The sequence below is a fragment of the Bos indicus x Bos taurus genome, chromosome 9, assembly GCF_003369695.1.
Source record: "Bos indicus x Bos taurus breed Angus x Brahman F1 hybrid chromosome 9, Bos_hybrid_MaternalHap_v2.0, whole genome shotgun sequence".
In the NCBI taxonomy this organism is placed as follows: Eukaryota; Metazoa; Chordata; class Mammalia; order Artiodactyla; family Bovidae; genus Bos; species Bos indicus x Bos taurus.
Window position 1 is genome coordinate 23,097,913 of NC_040084.1, and position 25,344 is coordinate 23,123,256.

Consider the following 25,344-nt stretch of genomic DNA (forward strand, 5'->3'; position numbering starts at 1 on the left):
TTATATGTGTTCTGTGCAATATGCAGTCTTTTTAATCATATTTAAAATATTTAGACCCAGAGGGATGGTATGGGGAGGGAGGAGGGAGGAGGGTTCAGGATGGGGAACACGTGTATACCTGTGATGGATTCATTTTGATATTTGGCAAAACTAATACAATTATGTAAAGTTTAAAAATAAAATAAAATTAAAAAAAATAAAATAATTTAAAAAAAGGAAAAAAAAAATAAAATATTTAGAACCTTTTTAGCTAAATAAATAAAGAAAATCCAATTTGCTTACCTGACTCAACTTTTTTAGCTGTGAGCATGTAACACAAGAACTTAGCTGGTCATTATTGGTTAGTTTTTGTTTTGTTTTTAATACCAAATAAGAAATATATGTCTGAAGGATATGTCAATTGAAGTAACATTACTTCACAATTACACTAATACCCCAGTTACAGATAACTCATTTCATTCTCAGAAGTTACTGTTAAATTGATTTTTAGGTACAAATATTCCCCCAGGTACAAATATTGTGTACCTTCAAATTGATATGTTATATCTTATACTGGAAATACTAAGGAAAAAAAATGTTCTTTTCAGTAAAATTTATGCATTTGCTTTATTCTATCTCCTAATAGTGTTTTCTTAGATTTAATGATTAGAATTTATAGTGATTTTGTACTATTTTTATACACCTTCAGAAAATCCAGTCAAGTTGATTTTTCCTTAAATTTAATTGGTTTTGCAGTTCTTTCTTTCCTGAATTTTCAGAAACTTACAAACATTTTAGTTTGTGTTCTTTCTAACCTTCATTCCATAAATCATTATGTATTAATATTATCAAACTTTATGGCTTTAAATGCTAGTAAAGTAATGCTAGTAAAGTAATGCTCACAATTCTCCAAGCCAGGCTTCAGCAATACGTGAACTGTGAACTTCGTAATGTTCAAGCTGGTTTTAGAAAAGGCAGAGGAACCAGAGATCAAATTGCCAACATCCGCTGGAACATCGAAAAAGCAAGAGAGTTCCAGAAAAGCATCTATTTCTGCTTTATTGACTATGCCAAAGCCTTTGACTGTGTGGATCACAATAAACTGTGGAAGATTCTGAAAGAGACGGGAATACCAGACCACCTGACCTGCCTCTTGAGAAATCTGTATGCAGGTCAGGAAGCAACAGTTAGAACTGGACATGGAACAACAGACTGGTTCCAAATAGGAAAAGGAGTACGTCAAGGCTGTATATTGTCACCCTGCTTATTTAACTTGTATGCAGAGTGCATCACGAGAAACGCTGGACTAGAAGAAGCACAAGCTGGAATCAAGATTGCTGGGAGAAATATCAATAACCTCAGATATGCAGATGACACCACCCTTATGGCAGAAAGTGAAGAGCAACTCAAAAGCCTCTTGATGAAGGTGAAAGAGGAGAGTGAAAAAGTTGGCTTAAAGCTCAACATTCAGAAAACAAAGATCATGGCATCCGGTCCCATCACTTCATGGGAAATAGACGTGGAAACAGTGTCAGACTTTATTTTTCTGGCTCCAAAATCACTGCAGATGGTGACTGCAGCCATGAAATTAAGACACTTACTCCTTGGAAGGAAAGTTATGACCAACCTAGATAACATATTCAAAAGCAGAGACATTACTTTGCCAACAAAGGTTCGTCTAGTCAAGGCTATGGTTTTTCCTGTGGTCATGTATGGATGTGAGAGTTGGACTGTGAAGAAGGCTGAGCGCCGAAGAATTGATGCTTTTGAACTGTGGTGTTGGAGAAGACTCTTGAGAGTCCCTTGGACTGCAAGGAGATCCAACCAGTCCATTCTGAAGGAGATCAGCTCTGGGATTTCTTTGGAAGGAATGATGCTAAAGCTGAAACTCCAGTACTTTGGCCACCTCATGTGAAGAGTTGACTCATTGGAAAAGACTCTGATGCTGGGAGGGATTGGGGGCAGGAGGAGAAGGGGATGAGATGGCTGGATGGCATCACTGACTCGATGGACGTGAGTCTTAGTGAACTCCAGTCTTAGTGAACTCCGGGAGTTGGTGATGGATAGGGGGGCCTGGCATGTTGCGATTCACGGGGTCTTGAAGAGTTGGACACGACTGAGCGACTGAACTGAACCGAATGGCTTTATATACTTTATTATATCAGTCTTTTGTATCTGAAGCATACACTGCTCTGTGGTTGTTCATAGGTGTGGTTAAGTCTAGTTTTAAGTAAAGAAACCATAGATTAATGAAGAAAGCTCTCACAGAATTTTTAATTTATTCCCAGTCTTAACCATTACACTTAAATCACTGTATATGAGTCCAGCTTCAGTTGGATTGTAAATTATGTGCTGTGTATAAAACATAGTTCTTGTTCTCAAGGACTTCTACCATAGTAGAGGAAATCCAACTCTTCTATAAAACAGAATCAATTTTGAAATGGAAGTTAGTTGAGATCAATTTTTATTTACTTATTTAAATTTGAAAGTCGTCTTGGATTTCTCAGAGTAGTACTTTAAAATACTGCTTTATGTTTGGGTTTGCTGCTTTTGAGAGTTCAGAGCTTGAAGATAGAACAATAAAATGGACTTTTTTCCCTCATAAACTTTATTTTAAGCCCCTGGGGTCAGATAACACAGTTTTAATGAGAAAAGTAGATTAATTATCTTGAAGGATTTACCTTACTTTATATTCTCCACTCCCAGCCCTCCCAATGGGGAAAATATCCCAATGTTTGGGTTTGCTGCTTTTGAGAGTTCAGAGCTTGAAGATAGAACAATAAAATGGACTTTTTTCCCTCATAAACTTTATTTTAAGCCCCTGGGGTCAGATAACACAGTTTTAATGAGAAAAGTAGATTAATTATCTTGAAGGATTTACCTTACTTTATATTCTCCACTCCCAGCCCTCCCAATAGGGAAAGTATCCACTCCCAGCCCTCCCAATGGGGAGATCAGGGATAGTCTGTCTAGTAAGCATGCAGACATACTGGTTGGCAGTTAATGTGCTGAAGTGAATAATTTCATATGTCAAGTGACTCTATTTTTAGGTGGTAGTCTCTCCAAAGATGGGATTTAAGATCTGTCTAGTTTTGTTTTGTTTTTTTTTTTTAATTTTATTTTATTTTTAAACTTTACATAATTGTATTAGTTTTGCCAAATATCAAAATGAATCCGCCACAGGTATACATGTGTTCCCCATCCTGAACCCTCCTCCCTCCTCCCTCCCCATACCATCCCTCTGGGTCGTCCCAGTGCACTAGCCCCAAGCATCCAGTATCGTGTATCGAACCTGGACTGGCAACTCGTTTCTTACATGATATTTTACATGTTTCAATGTCATTCTCCCAAATCTTCCCACCCTCTCCCTCTCCCACAGAGTCCATAAGACTGTTCTATACATCAGTGTCTCTTTTGCTGTCTCGTACACAGGGTTATTGTTACCATCTTTCTAAATTCCATATATATGCGTTAGTATACTGTATTTATGTTTTTCCTTCTGGCTTACTTCACTCTGTATAATAGGCTCCAGTTTCAGAATTGGAAAGTGTGTATTGCTTTGTTTTGGAGTAACCTTACATAGGAAAGTTTTGATTTAATAGGGCTTTTTTAGTTTAGTTTTTTTAATGCAAACAGATTTTACTAATGTAGGTTATATTCTCTAGAGCAGTGATTCTTAACATTTTTTGCCTGTGTGCGTGCTCAGTCATATCAGACCCTTCGCAACCCTGTGGACTGCAGCCCGCCAGGCTCCTCTGTCCGTGGAGTTTTCCAGGGAAGAATACTGTGGTGGGTTACCATTTCCTCCTTTTGAGGATTACTTTAAAAAAACTGTTTTTGACACTGTAAGTGCACCATTCTCCAATAAAATGTAAGATATACATTTTACATGTAATTTGAAGTAATGCACAAATCCCTAAAGCCCATTTTTATATGTATACATATATGTATATACATGTAGATCTTACATATATAGATATGTATCTTACACATATAAACATAAATATAGCTATATATCTTTATTGGGATACAATTCACATATTATGCAACTCATCTATTTAGAATATATGATTCAGTGGTTTTAAGTTCATTCATAGAGCTGTGTAACCATCCTTATAAACAGTTTTTTTAATTGAAGTGTAGTTGATTTACAAAGTATTAATTTATGCTGTATATAAAGAGATTCAGTTACACACATCTATAAATTTCTTTTTTATATTCTTTTCTGATAGGATTTATCATAGGATACTGAATATAGTTCCCTTTTCTCCACATTCTTTCCTCCGTTTGTTATTTGTGGAGTTTTTAATAATGGCTGTGCTGACCCGTGTGAGATGGTACCTCACTGTAGTTTTGATTTGCATTTCTCTAAGAAGTAGTGATGTTGAGCATCTTTTCATGTGCCTATTGGCCATTTGTGTTTCTTCTCTGGAGACATGTTGTTTGGAGACATATTTAGGTCTTCTGCCTGTTTTTTGATGTGTTGTTTGCTTCTTGTTGTTGTTGAGTTGTTTGAGCTGTTTGTATATTTTGGAAATTAAGCCCTTCTCTGTTGCATCATTAGCAGATATTTTCTCCCATTCTGTAGGTTTTCTTTTCTTTCTTCTTCTATTTTATACAACAAATGCTAAAGGAACTTCTCTTGGCACGAAATGCAAGATAAGGAAAAGACATACAGAAAATAAACCCAAAACAATTAAGAAAATGGTAATAGGATCATAATATTGATAGTTACCTCAAATGTAAATGGATTAAATGCACCAACCAAAAGACATAGACTGATTGGGCAGATGAAAACATGTGCATGTGTGCATTCCACTTACCCCATCACTCTTCTTAACCCCCTAAATTGTATGTAATTATTTTATATTGTTAGGTTAATCATGTTTCATGTTATAGCTTGAAATTGTAATTATCTTTTATTTTTTGTCTGGCTGTTGATTGTGAAAATTGATAAACATCTTTTACTATTGTGATTATGTAACTATTATTCACTTAATACCATTGTAGCATGCTTGGTTAACAGAAAATAATAGAATTCTCTACCACTACAACTATCATTTAATAGAAAAATAAAATAAAATATGTGGTGTTTTGTGAATATTTTTCAGTTAGCATAATGTTTTCAAAGTTCATCCATGTTGTCATATGTATCAGCACTTCATTCCTTTTTATAGTAGAATAATATTCCATTTTTTATTTATTCATCCATCAGTTGACAGACATTTGATTTGTTTCTCCTTGGCTATTATGAATAATGCTTCTTTGAACATTAATGTACAAATTTTTGTGTGAACGTGTTTTCATTTCTCTTGTGTATGTGTACCATACCTAGGAGTAGCATTGTTGGGTTGCATGGTAATTCTATGTTTAACCTTTTGAGAACGGCCGGACTACGTTCCAAAGCAGCTGCACCAATTTACATTCCCACCAGCTGTGTACCAGGGTACCAGCTTCTCCATGCCTTTGTCAGTACTTACTGTCTTTTTTATTTTAGCAATCCTAGTGTGGGTGAAATATCTCATGGTTCTGATTTGCATTTTCCTGATGGTTAATGATGTTGAGTTTATCACTTCATGTAATTATTGACCATTCATGTATCTTCTTTGGAGAAATGACTATTTAGATTCTTTACCCATTTTAAATTATTTGTCCTTTTATTATTGACTCGTAAGAGTCCTTTATTTATATGATTCAAGTGTCTCATCAGAAATATGGGAGATATATTTTCTTCCATTCTGTCAGTTGTCTTTTTACTTTGTTGATGACATATTTTGAAGCACAAACTTATTTCTTTTTTTTTTTTTTAAGATGCATTGGTTTATTTTATCTACAGCTGCTCTGGGTCTTTTTTGCTCTGCGAAGGCTTTCTCTAGTTGCGGGGAGTGGGAGTTACTCTTCGTTGTAGCTCTTGGGCTTCTCACTGCAGGGGCTTCTCTTGTTGCAGAGCACGGGCTCTAGGCTCGCTGGCTTCAGTAGTTGTGGCTCACAGGGTAAGTTGTCCCTCACGCAACATTTGGGATCTTCCCAGATCAGGGCTCGAACCCGTGTCCACTGCGCTGGCAGGCAGACTTTTAACCACTGGACCGCTAGGGAAGCCCAAGCACAAAGGTTTTTCATTTCGATGAAGTCCAGTTCATTTGTTTTCCCTTTCTTGTGGTTGTATTGCTTATTCTGCTTTTAGTATTATTCCTGAGAAATCCTAAGAAGGCCTAGAATAAATCTGAGGATTTATTCTTGTATTTTCTTCTCAGAGTTTTATAGTTCTAGCTATTAAATTTAGATGATTCATTTTGAATTGGTTTTTATGTAGGTGTGGGAAAGATTTTTTGATGTTGACTGTTTTTAAAGTCTTTATTGAATGTGTTACAATACTGCTTGTTTTATGTTTTGGTTTTTTGGCCCTGAGGCATGTGGGATCTCAGCTCCTCAACCAGGGATAGAACCCACACCCCAGGCATTGGAAGGCAAACTCGTAACCACTGGACCACCTGGGAAGTCCCCACATTGATTTTTTAATCAATTAATTAATTAATTGGCTGTGTTGGGTCCCCATTGCATTGTGCAGGCTTCTCACTGTGGTGGCTTCTCATGCTGTAGAGTACAGGCTCTAGAGTGCAGGCTCCGTAGTTACGGCACGCGGGCTTAGTTGTCCCCTTCGTCATGTGGGATCCTCCCCGACCAGGGATCAAACCATTGTCCCCTGAGTTGCAAGGTAGATTCTTTACCACTGGACCACCAGGGAAGTCCTCCCACATTGATTTTAAAATTGAGCCTCAATTAAATCCTTGTTAGTACTCTGTGTTATCTATTCTACTGCTGTGTAGCTATTACTCCCTAACTCAGTGGCCTAAAGCAGCAGAATTTCTGTAGATCATGAATTCGAGAGGCTTAGCTATGTAGTTCTGGCACACAGTCTCTCGTGAAATGAGTCAAGATGTCAGTTGGTACTACAGTCAAATCAAGGCTTGCCTGGGGATGAAGGATCTTCTTAAGAGATGGCTCACTTACAAGGCTGTTGGCAGAAAGCCTCAGTTCCTTACCGCAGGAACATCTCCATAAGGGCTCCTTGAAGTGTCCTTGTGCTTTTGAAGCTGGCTTTCCCCAGAGCCTGTGACCTAACAGAGAGAGAGCAGGGACGAAGCTGAAGTGCTTTTATGACCATCTTGGCCATTACACATTGTCACTTCTGCCGTATTATTTTCATTAGGACTGAGGCCCAGAATCCAGCCCAAGGGACTGGAGAATTAGGCGCTGCTTTTTTAAAGTAATATCGAAGAATTTGTGGACATATTTTAAACTACCACTTATGCTTGTCTTATTAGAAATTTTTGTTCGCTGGGTCTCCGTTGCTTTGCCGGCTTTTCTCTAGTTGCGGCGAGCAGGGCTAGCGCAGGCTTCTCGTTATGGTGGCTTCTCTTGTTGTGGAGCGTGGGCTCTAGGACACGTGGGCTTCAGTAGTTGGGGCACCATAGGCTCAGTAGTTGTGGTTCCCAGGCTCTAGAGCACAGTTTCAGTAATTGTGGTGCACAGGCTTAATTGCTCTGAGGCATGTCAAATCTTCCTGGATAAGGAATCAAACCAGTGTCTCCTGCATTAGCAGGCAGATTCTTTACCACTGAGCCATCAGGGAAGCCCAGTTTTATTAGAAGTTTTATTAGTTCCAAAAAGCTAATGTTCTTTCATACTATATGCCCATACTTTTATTGCTTAATAAAATAAGATGATCTCCAAGTCATTCATTTCTTTTTTTTTTTCCCTATTGTTGTTTTTAAAGTCCCTGATGTTTCTAATCTAACCAGTTTTATTACATTTTAGGATCAAAACAAAGAGGAGGTGTATGTGTATCAGAAGTGTTATATTGGCAAATATGACAGAGAAATAACATGATTTCTAATATGAACTAAGTGCAGGAATATTTCCTACTTTTTCGTAAGCCCTAAGTGCTCACAGCCATTTCTCCAGTCCCTAGGAAGGAACACATGAGTAGTTATCTCTGAAGCTGTCTTTGAATATTTCCATGACCCTGAATGCTAGCTGCCTAGAATGTTGATCACTTCTAATTCAAAACACATTTTAAAGTTAGCCATTAGGGAGAGGGTGGGATGATTTGGGAGAATGGCATTGAAACATGTATAATGTCATATAAGAAACAAATCACCAGTCCAGGTTTGATGCAGGATACAGAATACATGGCTGGTGCACTGGAATGACCCAGAGGGATGGTACGGGGAGGGAGGTAGGAGGGGGGTTCAGGATAGGGAGCACGTGTACACCCATGGCAGATTCATGTTGATGTATGGCAAAACCAATACAATATTGTAGAGTAATTAACCTCCAATTAAAATAAATTTTAAAAATAAATAAATAGTTAGCCATTAGCTCTGAACCCATTTTAATACTTTCCTTTGTAACTTTGGTTCCTCTTGCAAACTTTGTTTTTGTAGGTAATGATTTTACATGACTTTGGAATTGGTCTCTAGGAGGACGCTGTGGGAGGATGAACACAGAAGAGCTGGAGTTATTGAGTGACTCCAAATACAGGAACTATGTAGCTGCAGTTGACAAAGCACTGAAGAATTTTGAATACTCCAGTGAGTGGGCGGATTTGATATCAGCACTTGGAAAACTTAATAAGGTATGTCTGTCTTGCTCATTTCATAAGAAGGGATAAAAATCAGAAATCTGCATCTGTATTTTCTGGATCTCTCTAAATCTTGAAGTAAAGAATTTAAAAACAACCTCAGAATTACTTTTTTAAAATTCTCCAATCTAGAATATTTTCCTCTTTATTTTTTAATTGGAGGATAATTGCTTTATAATGTTGTGTTGCTCCTGCCATACAACAATGAGAATCAGTTATAATTATATATGACTCCTCCTTTCTGAGCCCTCCTCCCCACTCCCTTGCCTACCCCTCTAGGTCATCACAGAGTGCCAGGCTGAATTACTTTTGATTCTGCGATTTTACTTCATTAATTGCATGCCTTTGTAGTTAGGCTTTTTGTTTTGTTTTGTTTTGTTTTTGAGACCAAAACCACAACAGTACTTGAAAAATATAGTTAATCTATTATTATGTATAAATGCAAGATTAGGAAACAAATATGCTAACCATGAAAGTTGACAAGTTTTTATAATTGAGTATCAGATATGGTTCTGGAGTTCCTGGCAGCAAAATGAAGAGCTGCACATGGAAAGCAGTAACTGCTGCGTCCTTTCCAAATGGAATAAAGCATCAAAGAAATGTGTTATATCCAGGCAGTTCTTAGTTACACTCAGTGCTTTTTACAGAAGTGGCAAGCAATTGCTTAGGCCTTGGGGCGAGGCCTTGGATGATCTTTCTTGACATGTCTGGTTTTTATCCACTGTTAATACAGCGGCATCACTGTTCAACTCGTAGCTTTGGATTTTGACCCCCTTTTTTTTTAAACTTACATCAAAATTTTCTCACTTCATACCCATAGTTTTGATATTGGAGCTTCTTTAGGTTTGTTTTTAATAGCGTGTATTGAATATGAATGCTTCTAAATATTAAGTGGACCAGGGGAACAGATAGGAAAAGTGAGCACTTCTTGTAACTATTTTAACATCATCAGTTTATCATACAATTTATCCTAAAATACATATCAAGGACAATAGTTTTCAACTTTAATACTTACTATAGATAATTACCCTGATAATTTAAAAAGAAAAACTTCCATTTTCAGTGTGCCATGGATTTATCTTAAAATGAGATGCACAAACTTCTTTTTGACATGTTGACTTCTAAAATTTATCATTTGAGATTTGATAAATTCTTAAAATTTTTACAATATCTTCAAGAAATTGCATCTAAAAGTATGAGTTTGTTTAAAGGTAGTTACGTTTTTACTTATCTTGAAGGGGCTCTTTTCTGAAGACTTAGTAGGAACTTAGGCTTGTAAAAAGCTTTTTACACTTTTGTAAAAGGCACTGACTATAATTCAGAACTGCCTGGCTATAAAATGTATGTTTGGGGCTTCCCAGGTGGCACCAGTGGTAAAGAACCCACCTGCCAATGCAGGAGATGTAAGAGATGTGGGTTCCATCCCTGGGTTGGAAGATCCCTTGGAGGAGGAAATGGCAACCCACTCCAGTATTCTTGCCTGGAGAATCCCATGGACAGAGGAACTTGGCAGGCTACAGTCCATGGGGTCGAAAAGAGTCTGACACGACTGAGCGACTGACACTACTACTAGTAGGAACTGTGTGTAAAAGCAGTTCATTAAACTTTGGAAATTAATTTGCCTAATTAAGTACTATTAATTTTTATAGTTATCCATATCATGAAAACAGATTTCACTGTATCCAGATACCACAACATAGGATATGCAATGCACCAGTGAAACTTAACTAAAGTCATGGTGATACAAGGCAAGGGTTATATATGTACAAATCTGTTGCAGATAGTCTAAATATGTTTTAGTTTAAAATTTTATCATTTATTAATATACTAAATTTTCACCTTATTTATACAAGTTTTTTAACTCAAATGATTTTAGAAAATAGTGCCGTATTTTGCTTTATTAAAAGTTTTTATTTGGTATTAGTAGAATTTCTTTATTGAAGCATTTTGTGTTATAGATCATTAACTTTCCTTCTGCAGAGGAACTTCTGGTAATAATTATTTATACTTTTCTTTCAAATATGTGTAAATATTGATTCTTTGCTCCTACATCTAAAATTCAATTCAATGTTTTAGAAATGAAAGGCAGCTAATTTAAAAAAATATTTTTTTGTAGTTGAATTCCTATTGATGTTGTGGCCTTGATTTGCTTTGCGTTTTAAAGTCTAGTTTTATTTATATTGGTTACATCCAGTTGAAGACTGAATTGAAGACCATTGAAAATGTTATATCTAAGCAGACCTCAGACCCTTCAAATTTACTTTTTTTTTTTATGAACTGGAAGGATCTAGTGCTTTGCTTTTGTACTGCCTTTGGCAGAACAATCATTTTATATATTTTAACCTCAGTTCTTTATTTTCTAAAATAAAGGACTTCTTTTGTGTTTCATCTCAATTCCAGTTCTCGTCTATTGTACCATATACATTCTGAATGTTTATTAAGTACTCTTGCCTGGAAAATCCATGGACGGAGGAGCCTGGTAGGCTGCAGTCCATGGGGTCACTAAGAGTCAGATACGACTGAGCAACTTCACTTTCACTTTTTACTTTCATGCATTGGAGAAGGAAATGGCAACCCGCTCCAGTGTTCTTGCCTAGAGAACCCCAGGGCTGGGGAAGCCTGGTGGGCTGCCGTCTATGGGGTTGCACAGAGTCGGACACGACTGAAGCGACTTAGCAGCAGCAGCAGCAGCATTTTGCCATAATACTCTGAAGAACTTCATTTATAAATCTTCTATTATTTAAATAAATTAATCTCCTTTGGGTGGTATTTATGAGTTTGCATCTTCTATAAATTCTACCTTGACCATCTTTTCTAAAGAAATGCGGTGGTTGAATACAGCAATATGTATTTGGTCCAGTTGGGAAATTAGTAAGAGCAAATGGACAAGTATAATCTTATGTGTGTTCTTGCTGTAAAATGATATACTACAGCAGTGGTTGTTCCTCTTCCAACTACATGTTTTTGTTGAGGTTCAGTTTTCTAAATATATTTCAAACAGTGTATCAGAAAAAAAAAGGTTGAAGGCTGTTAAAAGATTTTCAAAAATCTAAAATAGTACCTTTCTTCTGAGCAAATTTATTTTGGAAAATACTATTATTTTTCATAAAAATGTTATTTCTGTTTACATGTAACAAATTGATTTTTTAACAAATTAGTAAATATTTTTAAATCCTCAGTTTTAATTTTCAGTCTAGTTTTACTGATGTAACTGACAAAAACAAAAGTTTTTTTTACATCCTCTCTAATTTTTTCTCCTTTGAAGTCCTATATCAAGGATTTTTGATAATACTATGCCAGAAAATGGAAGTAAAATGAAATGCAATATTCTTTCTCAACTGAATTAAGATGTTTTCTTCAAGGTTTTACAAAATAATGCAAAATACCAAGTAGTACCCAAAAAGCTGACCATAGGCAAGCGCCTAGCTCAGTGTCTGCATCCAGCACTACCGGGTGGAGTTCATCGGAAGGCACTTGAAACGTACGAAATTATCTTCAAAATCATTGGACCTAAGCGACTTGCCAAAGATCTCTTTTTATATAGGTGAGATCATTTTACTATGTGTTTGCGTGTAAATAAAGTATTTTAAAACTTTTTTATGTTTTTTTGCAGTAAAAGCTAAACAATTGAAAACTCCTTAATGATGAAAGTTTTCAATATCAATTGTAATTATTTTGATAAAAAAGTACATTAGAAAAATTTACTTAAATTTAAAAGCATTGTGTTTTATTTATTTACTATGGCTCACTGTGCAGCTTGTGAGATCTTAGTTCCCTGACAGGATCAAACCTGGATCCTCTGGAATGGAAGCACAGAGTCTTAACCACTGGAACACCAGGGAATTCCCAGTACTCTGCAGTTTTACTGTGATGTATTCCTACCTGGAGAATCTCATGGACAGAGGAGCCTGGCAGGCTACAGTCCATGGGGTTGCAAAGAGTCGGACATGACTGAGCGACTAACACAACATTTAGAGATAAATGGGCTTCCTTGGTGACTCAGATGGTAAAGAATCTGCCAACAATTCAGGAGACTCAGGTTAGATCCCTGGGTTGGGAAGTCCCCTGGAGGCGGGCATGGCAACCCCCTCCCGTATTCTTGCTTAGAGAATCCTATGGACTGAGGAGCCTGGTGGGCTACAGCCCATAGGGTCACAAAGAGTTGGACACAAGTGAGCAACTATCACTTTCACTTTCATCTTTTTATTTATCCTGGTTGGGATTCATTGGGATTTTAAAATATGTGAATCAGTGTTATGTATGTTCAGTCCCTAAGTTGTATTCAGTTCTGCAACCCCATGGACTGTAACGTGACAGGCTCCTCTATTCTCTGTCTCCTGGAGTTTGCTCAGACTCATGTACATTGAGTCAGTGATGGTATCTAACTATCTCATCCTCTGCCAACCCCTTCTTCTTTGCCTTCAGTCTTTCCCAGCCAGCATCAGGGTCTTTTCCAGTGAGTCTACTCATCCCATCAGATGGCCAAAGTATTGGAACTTCAGCTTCAACATCAGTCCTTCCAATGAATTAAATATTCGTTCAAACCCTGAAGGTTGAATTGACTGGTTTGAACTCCTTGAAATCCAAGGGACTCTCAAGAGTCTTCTTCAGTACCACAATTCAAAAGCATCAATTCTTTAGCGCTTAGCCTTCTTTATGTTTCAGCTCTCAAATATCCATACATGACTACTGGAAAAACCAGAGCTTTGACTGTACAGAACTTTGTCAGCAAAGTGATGTCTCTGCTTTTTAATATGATGTGTAGGTTCGTCATAGCTTTCATTTCAAGGACTGTGTGCTGTGCTTAGTTGCTCAGTCGTGTCCAACTCTTTGTGACCCCGTGGACTGTAGCCCATCAGGCTCCTTTGTCCATGTGGATTCTCCAGGCAAGAATACTGGAGGGGTTGCCATGCCCTCCTCCAGAGGATCTTCCCAACCCATGGATTGAACCCATGTCTCCCACATTGCAGGTGGATTCTTTGTCTGAGCCAGCAGGGAACAGGTGTTTATTAATTTCATGGCTGCAGTCACCACACACAGTGATTTTGGAACCCAGGAAAATAACTGTCACTGCTTCCACATTTTCTCCTTCTATTTCCCATGAAGTGATGGGACTGGTTGCCATGATCTTAGTTTTGTTAATGTTGTTTCAAGCCAGCATTTTTACTCTCCTCTTTCACTCTCATCAAGAGGCTCTTTAGTTCCTCTTCATTTTCTGCCACTAGAATGATATCATCTGCAATGTCTGAGGTTGTTGATTTCTTCCAGCAATCTTGATTTTAGCTTGTGATTCATCCAGCCTGGCATTTCGTATGATGTACTCAGCATATAAGTTAAATAAGCAGGGTGACAATTTACAGCCTTGTCGTACTCCTTTCCCAATTTGAAACTGTTTAGCTATTCCATGTCTGGTTCTAACTGTTGCTTCTTGACCTACAGGTTTCTCAGGAGACAGGTAAGGTGGTCTGGTATTCCCATTTCTAAGAATTTTCCACAGTTTGTTGTGATACAGTCAAAGGCTTTAGTGTAGTCAGCGAAGCAGAAGTAGATGTTTTTCTAGAATTTCCTTGCTTTCTTCGTGATCCAGCGAATATTGACAATTTGATCTCTGGTTCCTCTGCCTTTTCCAAACCTAGCTTGTACATCTGGAAGTTCTCAGGTTACATACTCCTGAGGCTGAGCTTGAAGGATTTTGAGCTTTACCTAGCTAGCATATGAAATGAGTGCAGTTGTCTGGTAGTTTGAACTTTCTTTGGCATTTCCCTTCTTTGAAATTGTATGAAAACTGACTGTTTCTGGTCCTAAGGCCACTGCTGAATTTTCCAACTTTACTAACATATTGAGTGCAGCACTTTAACATCATCTTTTAGGATTTTAAATAGCTCATCTGGAATTACGTCACCTCCACTAGATCTGTTTGTAGTGATGCTTCCTAAGGCCTATTTGACTTTACACTCCAGGATATCCAGCTCTAGGTGATGGACCACACCACTGTGGTCATTCATGTCATTAAGACTTTTTTTGTACAGTTCTGTGTATTCTTGCCACCTCTTCTTAATCTCTTCTACATCTGTTAGGTTCTTACTGTTTCTGTACTTTATCATGTCCATCTTTGCATCAAATATTGTCTTGGTATCTCTAATTTTCTTGAAGAGATCTCTAGTCTTTCCCATTCTATTTAATAGTTTTCTTGTATTTCTTTGCATTGTTTACTTAAGAAGGCTTTCTTATCTCTCCTCGCTATTCTCTGAAACTCTACCTTCAGTTTATCTTTCCCTTTGTCCCTTGCCTTTCACTTCTCTTCTTTTCTCAGTTATTTGTAAAGCCTCCTCAGACAACCACTTTGCCTTCTTGCATTTCTTTTTCTTGGTCATGGTTTTGGTCAATGCCTCCTGTATGATGTTATGAACCTCTGTTGGTCATTCTTCAGGCACTCTGTCTACCATATCTGATTCCTTACATCTATTTGTCACCTCCACTGTATAATCATAAGGGATTTGATTTAGGTTGTACCTGAATAGCCTAGTGGTTTTCCTTACCTCCTTCCATTTAAGCTTGAATTTTCCAATAAGGAGCTCATGATATGAGCCACAGTCAGCTCCATGTCTTGTTTTTGCTGACTGTAGGGAGCTTCTCCATCTTCAGCTGCAAAGAACATAATCTGTCTGATTTTGATACTGACCATCTGGTGGTATCCATGTATAAAGTTGTCTCTTGGATTGTTGGAAAAGGGTGTTTGCTATGTCCGGCATGCTCTTTTGACAAAACTCCGTTAGCCTTTGCCCTGCTTCATTTTGGACTATCAGGCCAAACTGGCCTGTTATTATGGATCTCTCTTCCTACTTTTGCATTCCAATCCCCTGTGATGAAAATGAAATCTTTTTTTGGTGTTAGTTCTAGAAGGTCTTGTAGGTTTTCATGGAATCTGTCAACTTCAGCTTCTTCGGCATCAGTGGTTGGGGCATAGACTTGGATTACTGTGACATAGAATGGTTTGCCTCGGAAACAAACCAAGATCTTCCTTTTGTTTTTGAGATTGCACCCAAGTACTGCATTTCAGACTCTTTTGTTGATTATGAGTGCTATTCCATTTCTTCTAAGGGGTTCTTGCCCACAGTGGTAGATGCAGTGGTCATCTGAATTAAATCCACCCATTCCAGTTCATTTTAGTTCACTGATTCCTAAGATGTCTGTGTTCACTTTTGCCATCTCCTGCCTGACCTCGTCCAGTTTACCTTGATTCTTGAACCTTACATTCCAGGTTCCTATGCACCATTTTTCTTTACAGTGTCGGACTTTACTTTCACTACCAGACACATCCACAACTGAGCGTCATTTCTGCTTTGGCCCAGCCGCTATATTCTTTCTGGAGCTATCGGTTATTACCTTCCACTCTTCCCCAGTAGCGTGTTGGACAGTTTCCAGCCTGGAGGGGCTCATCTTCCGGTGTCGTATGTTTTTGCCTTTTTATATGATTCATGGGGTTCTCGTGACAAGAATACTGGAATGGGTTGCCATTCCCTCCCCCAGTGGACCACATTTCGTCAAAACTCTTCATTATGACCCATCTGTCTCTGGGGGCCCTGTACGGCATGGCTCATAGCTTCTTTGAGTTGCACAAGCATCTTCACCATGACAAGACTATGATCCGTGAATGGGTTTGAGTCAATACCTTTCATCAATTCTGAAGTCTTTTTAAATTGCCTTTACTCCATATATTCTCTCTTCCTTTTTTTGGAGCTATGATTTAAAACATGTTAGAATTTTTCATTCTGGCTTCCCCGTATCTTATCCTCTCTTTCCTTTTAGTTTGATGCAGTCCCACTTGTTTATTCTTGATTTTGCTGCCTTTGCTCTAGGTTACCTGTCCCAGAATATCACTGCCGAGACCAATGTCAAGGAACTTTTATGTATATATTCTCCTCTGTTTTATAATTTCAGGCCTTATATTTAAGTGTTTAATCCATTTTGAGTTAACTTTTGTGAGTGGCATGAGATAGGGATCTTATTTCATTCTTTTACATGTGCATATTTAGTTTTCCTGTCTCATTCTTGACACCGGCGATACAGATAGCCTTTTGTACATTTTGGTCAGCGTTGTCATGAGTTTATCATATTTTTAGTCTTTTTAAAAACAAACTTTTGATTTCATTGATCTATTTTACTGTGTATGTTTCTTCTCTTTAAATTCCTTGTGGATTTTTTGAAAGTCAGTAATAGGTATTTTTTAATACTGATAATACTACTGTGTTGAAGAGCACTTTAAAAAAAACTGAGAATTGCTCAGTGTTACATGTAATAACTGACAGATTCCTTCCTTAAGGCAAAACTTTTCAATATAACTCATGTCTGCTCCTTTTTAAACAGAAAGTTTATCTTAAGAAACAACTATTTCACAAAGTTGCAGTGTATCTAATTTTATTAGCAGTATGTTATATAAGAAGAATAAATTAATTCTAGAATACTATGTCTAAATATGGCAGACAGTCTTACATACACATACCTTATGAGTAAAATTGTTATTCTGTATTTTTTAGAGTATAGCTAATTTAAAAACTAGAATTTGTATTACGTTGGATTTTTAAATTTTTAGTTTAATCTAAAGGTTTATTCTTTAGCATAATTAAATACCAATACTTTTAAAATTCTGTAACTTATTACATGATAAAACATATTGTGTCTTCAAGTTTCTTTCTTTAATGTGATACAGTACACTAAGCTGTCACTAAGAACACTAGATGTGCAATTTGAGCCCCATCAAATATTAAGTGGGTGTGTAAAGTAAACTTTTGCTAATACAAATCCTAGAGAGGGATTTTAGAGCTGACAGCATTCAAGTGTCCGAGAATGACTGAAATCAGCCAGTATCTTGTGAATAATAAGTAGGGAAAAGGAACAGAACCATTCTGTGAATATTTGCTGTGTCCTGTCCAACTCTTTGTTACCCATGGACTGTAGCCTGCCAGGCTTCTCTCTGTCCATGGGATTCTCCAGGCAAGAATACTGGAATGGGTTGCCATTGACTTCTCTAGGGGATCTTCCCAACCCAGGATCAAATCTTCATCTCCTGTATCTCCTGCATCAGCAGGCAATACTTTACCACTGAACCACTTGGAAATATTCATGGGAAGTCTCGTGAATATTTAGGAGTTACATTATTTAAAGGGCAGGTGGACGAAAGTAGTCAGTGGAAAGGAACAAGAGTCAGAGAGAGAAAATATACCAGGAGACAGAGCTCACCTGGAAGCCAAAACTGGAATGAGTTTCAAGAGAAAGTTGTGGTGAATAGTATCAAATACTGCAGACAAATGAAACAGTCAGGACTGAAAGTAGACCAACAAATGTGGCCTTTAGTAGAGAATGGTGATGATATTGAGAACAGTTTTAATAGAGCGGGTAGACGTATCAGAAGGTGATAGACAGAAGTGGTTTTTTTGTTTGTTTTTTTCTCCAAAAGTTGAAGTAGGAAGACAGCTTCAAGCCACGAAGTAATTAAGATAAAGGTTTTAGAATTTTGTTGTCATTTGTTCTCTTTTTAGAATCATTGGGAGAAATTTAAGCACAGTTGTTAGTGCAGGAAGAAAGAAATTATATGAAAGAAAAAGTATGTTGGATAAAACAGGGCCCTGGGAAAGGTAGACATTGGACCCTGAGGCAAGGCTACTACTGTAGTTTTAAGTCACACTGTACCTAAAGTTGAAGGCAGAAATGTGGGAAGTTGAGGGAGTTCCCACTAGATGACCTCTGTTTTCAGTATAAAGTAGGAGCAAGACAGATTCTTAATTCATTTATTAAGCACTTTGTAAAGGCAGGACTTGGTTTTAAGGTCTTCAGTTCAGTTCAGTCGCTCAGTCGTGTCCGACTCTTTGCGACCCCATGAATCGCAGCAAGCCAGGCCTCCCTGTCCATCACCAACTCTTGGGGTTCACCCAGACTCACGTCCATTGAGTCAGTGATGCCATCCAGCCATCTCATCCACTGTCGTCCCCTTCTCCTCCTGCCCCCAATGCTTCCCAGCATCAGAGTCTTTTCCAGTGAGTCAACTCTTCACGTGAGGTGGCCAAAGTACTGGAGTTTCAGCTTTAGCATCATTCCTTCCAAAGAAATCCCAGGGCTGATCTCCTTCAGAATGGACTGGTTGGATCTCCTTGCAGTCCAAGGGACTCTCAGGAGTCTTCTCCAACACCACAATTCAAAAGCATCAATTCTTCAGCGCTCAGCCTTCTTCACAGTCCAACTCTCACATCCATACATGACTACTGGAAAAACCATAGCCTTGACTAGACGAACCTTTGTTGGCAAAGTAATGTCTCTGCTTTTGAATATGCTACCTAGGTTGGTCATAACTTTCCTTCCAAGGAGTAAGTGTCTTTTAATTTCATGGCTGCAATCACCATCTTCAGTGATTTTGGAGCCCCAAAAAATAAAGTCTGACACTGTTTCCACCGTTTCCCCATCTATTTCCCATGAAGTGATGAGACCGGATGCCATGATCTTCGTTTTCTGAATGTTGAGCTTTCAGCCAACTTTTTCACTCTCCTCTTTCACTTTCATCAAGAGGCTTTTGAGTTCCTCTTCACTTTCTGCCATAAGGGTGGTGTCATCTGCATATCTTAGGTTCTTGATACTTCTCCTGGCAATCTTGATTCCAGCTTGTATTTCTTCCAGTCCAGCGTTTCTCATGATATACTCTGCATATACGTTAAATAAGCAGGGTGACAATATACAGCCTTGACGTACTCCTTTTCCTATTTGGAACCAGTCTGTTGTTCCATGTCCAGTTCTAACTGTTGCTTCTTGACCTACATACACATTTCTCAGGAGGCAGGTCAGGTGGTCTGGTATTCCCATCTCTTTCAGAATTTTCCATAGTTTATTGTGATCCACACAGTCAAAGACTTTGGCATAGTCAATAAAGCAGAAATAGATGTTTTTCTGGAACACTCTTGCTTTTTCGATGATCCAGCGGATGTTGGCAATTTGATCTCTGGTTCCTCTGCCTTTTCTAAAACCAGCTTGAACATCAGGAAGTTCATGGTTCACATATTGCTGAAGCCTGGCTTGGAGATTTTTGAGCATTACTTTACTAGCATGTGAGATAAGTGCAATTGTGTGGTAGTTTGAGCATTCTTTGGCATTGCCTTTCTTTGGGATTGGAATGAAAACTGACCTTTTCCAGTCCCGTGGCCACTGCTGAGTTTTCCAAATTTGCTGGCATATTGAGTGCAGCACTTTCACAGCATCATCTTTCAGGATTTGAAATAGCTCAACTGGAATTCCATCACCTCCACTAGCTTTGTTCGTAGTGATGCTTTCTAAGGCCCACTTGACTTCACATTCCAGGATGTCTGGCTCTAGGTCTGTGATCAAACCATCATGATTATCTGGGTCATGAAAATCTTTTTTGTACAGTTCTTCTGTGTATTCTTGCCACCTCTTCTTAGTATCTTCTGCTTCTGTTAGGTCCATACCATTTCTGTCCTTTATTGAGCCCATCTTTGCATGAAATGTTCCCTTGGTATCTCTAATTTTCTTGAAGAGATCTCTGTCTTTCCCATTCTATTGTTTTCCTCTATTTCTTTGCATTGACCAGCTGAGGAAGGCTTTCTTATCTCTTCTTGCTATTCTTTGGAACTCTGCATTCAGATGCTTATATCTTTCCTTTTCTCCTTTGCTTTTTGCTTCTGTTCTTTTCACAGCTATTTGTAAGGCCTCCCCAGACAGCCATTTTTCTTTTTTGCATTTCTTTTCCATGGGGATGGTCTTGATCCCTGTCTCCTGTACAATGTCATGAACCTCATTCCATAGTTCATCAGGCACTCTGTCTATCAGATCTAGTCCCTTAAATCTATTTCTCACTTCCACTGTATAATCATAAGGGATTTGATTTAGGTCATACCTGAATGGTCTAGTGGTTTTCCCTACTTTCTTCGATTTCAGTCTGAATTTGGCAATAAGGAGTTCATGATCTGAGCCACAGTCAGTTCCTGGTCTTGTTTTTATTGACTGTATAGACCTTCTCCATCTTTGGCTGCAAAGAATATAATCAATCTGATTTCGGTGTTGACCATCTGGTGATGTCCATGTGTAGGTGTTTGTTATGACCAGTGCATTTTCTTGGCAAAACTGCTTTAGTCTTTGCCCTGCTTCATTCTATATTCCAAAGCCAAATTTGCCTGTTACTCCAGGTGTTTCTTGACTTCCTACTTTTGCATTCTAGTCCCCTATAATGAAAATGACATCTTTTTTGGGTGTTAGTTCTAAAAGGTCTTGTAGGTCTTCAAAGAACTGTTCAACTTTAGCTTCTTCAGCATTACTGGTTGGGGCATAGACTTGGATTCCTGTGAAATAGAGTCATGGTCTCTTGCCTTTTTTTTTTAAGTCAGAATTCAATTTTATTTCACATTGATAGAAACCATGCAAAAGATTTACATTTTCTCACGTTACAATGAATGTTTCAATGGAATATTTCTTGATGTAAATTAGATTTCACTGATTTGTGTCAGTGCAGCAACAGTTTATATTCTTATAGGTAAAGTAAAATGATTTAGTGATTGTTTAAAAATTGTAAATGCAGGTATAAATATATGGCTTAATTATTAACATCATCTATAGTCCATACCAAATCATTTCTATCATCAAGTAGCACCCATTTGTGCCAATGCAGTCCTAATATTGTTCTAATCAGTTGGAATTCAGCAGAAAAATTAACAACAGTTCAGAAATATCAAGCATACATTTTTGCTGTATATTAAACTGTGTGGGAACTACACTATTTGTATTGAGTTCTGACTAAACAGATTTACCCAGAAATTTGTTTTCAAGTAATTTTAACCAATACTGTGAAAAATCTATTTAAAATCAAATAATTGCTACTTTTATGTTTACACAAATGCTAACTTTAAAAGATCATCTAACTACATGAAAATTTCAAATTAGTCCATTGGCAAATAAGAGTAAAGCAAAATTTTTGAATTGTTCATTTCCTGCTGTAGTTGGTTTCAAACCTATGTGCAAAATATGTAAATTCTATGCTATGAGGAAAATCACCTTAGAGCAAATCATCTTAGAAATTACCATTTTTAAGATCAGCCTTAAATATCGGAGAACATACTAGAATATGACCTAATTATTCTTTCACTTAATTACAAGAAAATACAGAATTATTCTCATTACCTGGACCGAAGATTCTAGTAACTCTGCAGGTCTAAACTGTAGCTAAAGATCCACTTTAAGTAGTGTAGAAACTCTGAAAGGATGTCCGGTTTCTTTCTGTCAGTAGAAATATATTTTCAGTGCCATCATGCATGTGATCCAGAATATTAAATTACAGCACATATTGACAGCAGGTGTCTGTGGCAAAGAGGAAATATTTGGTCTGTTGTGAAGGATAAAAAAGAAGGAACACATTTCTTTTCTACAAAGAAAAAGTATTAAACAAAGTATATTCAGCAAAGAAAAAGCTGTTCCCCCAAAATAAAAGGGCCATTAATTGAAGAGAGCAATATTGCTCTTTATTGACACTTAGAAGCATTATCCCTTTTATTAGGAATAATGTAATAACACCTCATTCTTATTATGCATTATAATCATTATGTATATATGAACACATATATAAAAATACAGATACTGCATGGTGACTTGGCAGTTTGGGGTGTAAGCCCGTAGTCGTAAGTCCCCACACACATAAACTATTTACATTTTAACTGCTCATTTATATCTGAACAAGTTTTAATTAAGCATGCTAATAATTTTCAAGTGATATAATAAAAAATCTGGTTGCAGTTATTTTATCATTTTGCTGAATTACATTTGGGAGAAAGAAGTTGGCTGCTTCTCTCTCTATTTTAATACTAGTGTATTCAATACCAGTGTATCAGGTAGTGTATACTGCTAGTTTAATACTAATGTATCCTGGACTATGTCATATACAAATATGTATATAGAAACTTCAAAGATCATTAATTTCCCATGAGGAGACTTTATTTAGCCTGTGTCATTGGTGTGTATTTGCAAAACATTTTAACACTGCAGACATTAGAGGTTTCAAGGTTGGGCACAGACAGGAGTGTGTATTCTAATAGACGATGCTGGTACGCACTTCTACACAAGGCCTCTTAGTGGCATTAGTCAATGGGAGGTAGGAGTTGACTGACGAACTGCTTGGTGTCCATCATCTCCTGTTGACATGAACTGTGCCTCAAGCCTCCATAGGTTTTGAAGGTTACATTGGCTGGATTTACCAATGGTTTTAGCTTTTCTGCAGTAAGAGCACCAGACATTAGGGGTACTAAAGGGTCCAGATCTCCATGGCACTGAAGAATAGAAATGTCTCTCCTCAAACCACTGATATGGGCCCTGTGGAAAGGAAGCCCAGAGCAGTGACAACCAGCCAGCTTCTGCTGTGTAGTCAGAGCCATGTACCATGGTAAAGCACCTCCCTAATCCTCCCCAAATAACTCTGTTAGAAGGATTGCTGTTCTTCATCTCTTGTGGAATGCTATTCTTCATGTCTTGCTCTGTCAAAGGTTTTACATTTTCTGCTGCTGCTTAGTTCCAGTTTCATCCTCCAGTGAATCGGGTGAAAGCCCAGTAATGTCAAACCAAGAAGGCATGACCATGTTCATATGTAATGTTACAGGCATAACTAGCACGTGCGGGCAGATGTATTTGGTGTGGACACTTCTGATCCCGGTGAAGGCTTCTGCCCATCCGTGCCCTGTATCTCCCAGTCCACAAAGGAAGATCACCGCAGCAGTGGCCTTCTGGGCAGCGGACATAATGGCAGGCAGCAGGGCCAATATATTATTGCCCTATACACGCCAGTTCCACTGATCACACATCTGAAGCAAAAGGCAGAGCGGGCATCCAGCCAGGCCAAAAGCCCTCTTGCTTTCTGATATTACAGAGCTACCTATCAGAATTAGTCTTTCTCCCCCAGTTTTCCTGATAAACAATTGACATACATCACTGTATAATTTTAAGGTATACAGCAAGTTGGTTTGATTTACATATATTGTGAAATGATTACAATAGGTTCAGCGAACATCATCTTCTCATTTAGATACAACAGAAAGAAGGAAGAAAAGAATAATGGGGAAAATTTTTCTCCTTAGAGTACTCTTGGTTTACTCTTAGAACTTTCCTGTGTGTCATGCAGCAGTGTTAACTCTAGTCATGTTTTACATTACATCCATAGTACTCAATTATCTTATAACTGGAAGTTGGTACCTTTTAACCACCGTCCTCACACCCACCTCATCCCTAACCATTACCTCTCATAACCACAAATTTGAGGACTCTTTTTCTATGAGTGTGGGTTTTATATTTGTCTTTTTTTTGTTAGTTAAGATTCTACCTGTAAGTGAGATCATACAGTATTAGTCTTTTTCTGTCTGACTTATCTCAGTATAATACCTTAACGGTCCATCCAAGAGGTTGTAAATGGTAGGAGTTCCTCATTTTATGACTGAATAATATTCCACTTTATATATATATATATATATATATATATATATATATATATATATCTCACAGCTTCTTTATCTGTTCATCCATTAGTGGACACTTAAGCTTCCATGTCTTGGCTGTTATAAATAATGCTGCTGTGAAAATGGGGTTTCAGATAGCTTTTTGAGTTAGTGTTTTTGTTTCCTTTGAATGTAGTCCCAGAAGTGGAATTTTTACTTTCTTGAGGAACCTCCATACTGTTTTCCATAGTGGCTATACCAGTTTGGAGTCCCTCCAGCAGTGCACAAGGATTCCCTTGTCTCTACATCCTCACCAGCATTTGTTACCTCTTGTCTTTTTGATGATGGTCCTTCCAACAGTCATGAGATGCGATCTCATGGTGTTTTAATTTGTATTTCCCTGATGACTGGTGATGTTAAGCATCCTTTCATGTACTTGCTGACCACATATGTTCTTTGGAGAAATGTCTATTCAGGTCCTTTACCCATTTTGTACTTAGGTTATTATTATTATTTGCTATTGAGTTGTACAAGTTCTTTACGTGTTTTGGATATTAACCCCTTATCAGATATATGGTTTGCAAATATTTTTTCCCATTCTGTAGGTTGTCTTTTCACTTTGTTGATGGTTCCTTTTGCTTCAAGGAGTAGCATTACTTATTATTAGCACAGCAATGGATTTACTTATTGTTAATAAAACAAAGTTACTTATTAGAAATAAGTAAGTATTGGGTACTATGTGAACATTTAATAAGGAGCCTAACCTAGTCTAATTAGGAGATAGTCTTCTCAGGGAAATAGCTTAGGCCAATTCCTGAAAGTCTAAGAGTCATGCAGACAATGAGGAGAAAGTGAGGGAGCAGGGATTGTACCTTTCAGCACAGCATGTGTGAAGGCCTGGGCGCTGAAGAGAGTGTGGAAAGTTCTGAAGTGAACTTGAGAGGAATTGTTCAGTGTAGCTGAAGCAGAGGGTGCAGGAGTGATATTGGTGAGCATGCGTGGGCTGTACAGAGGTATGTAGTAGCAAGATGTTAAAGCCACAGTAAGCAGTTAGGCAGTAATCAGCAGGAAACCAATGAAGGGTTTTATTGAGAACAGTTGCTTTATTGAGCAACACTGAAGCAGTACTGGATAATTCAGTGATTAAAATATGATGTTTGGTAAGATGTGATTGAGATATCTTGGTGGTCTTTTCTAAGGAACTATCTGGTGGAAATGGAGAGAATTTATTATATTTACAAAAAATATCTA

General features: G+C 37.7%; 1 protein-coding gene and 1 pseudogene across 7 annotated transcripts in view; one reads left to right on the forward strand and one right to left on the reverse strand.

The window, feature by feature from the left end:
- DOP1A (DOP1 leucine zipper like protein A) overlaps positions 1–25,344 on the forward strand; it is a 125,697-nt gene that overhangs the window by 29,938 nt on the left and 70,415 nt on the right. For 6 of the 7 annotated variants that reach the window (XM_027551006.1, XM_027551008.1, XM_027551007.1 and 3 more), the window contains exons 2-3: positions 8,427–8,617; positions 11,986–12,167. In XM_027551006.1, coding sequence (XP_027406807.1) covers positions 8,480–8,617; positions 11,986–12,167 — 320 coding nt within the window. In that variant the 5' untranslated portion in view covers positions 8,427–8,479. Of the gene's footprint in view, positions 1–8,426; positions 8,618–11,985; positions 12,168–25,344 lie in introns of those variants that run through there. The other variant, XM_027551012.1, reaches the window with a different exon arrangement.
- LOC113898136 lies at positions 20,969–24,102 on the reverse strand (annotated as a pseudogene).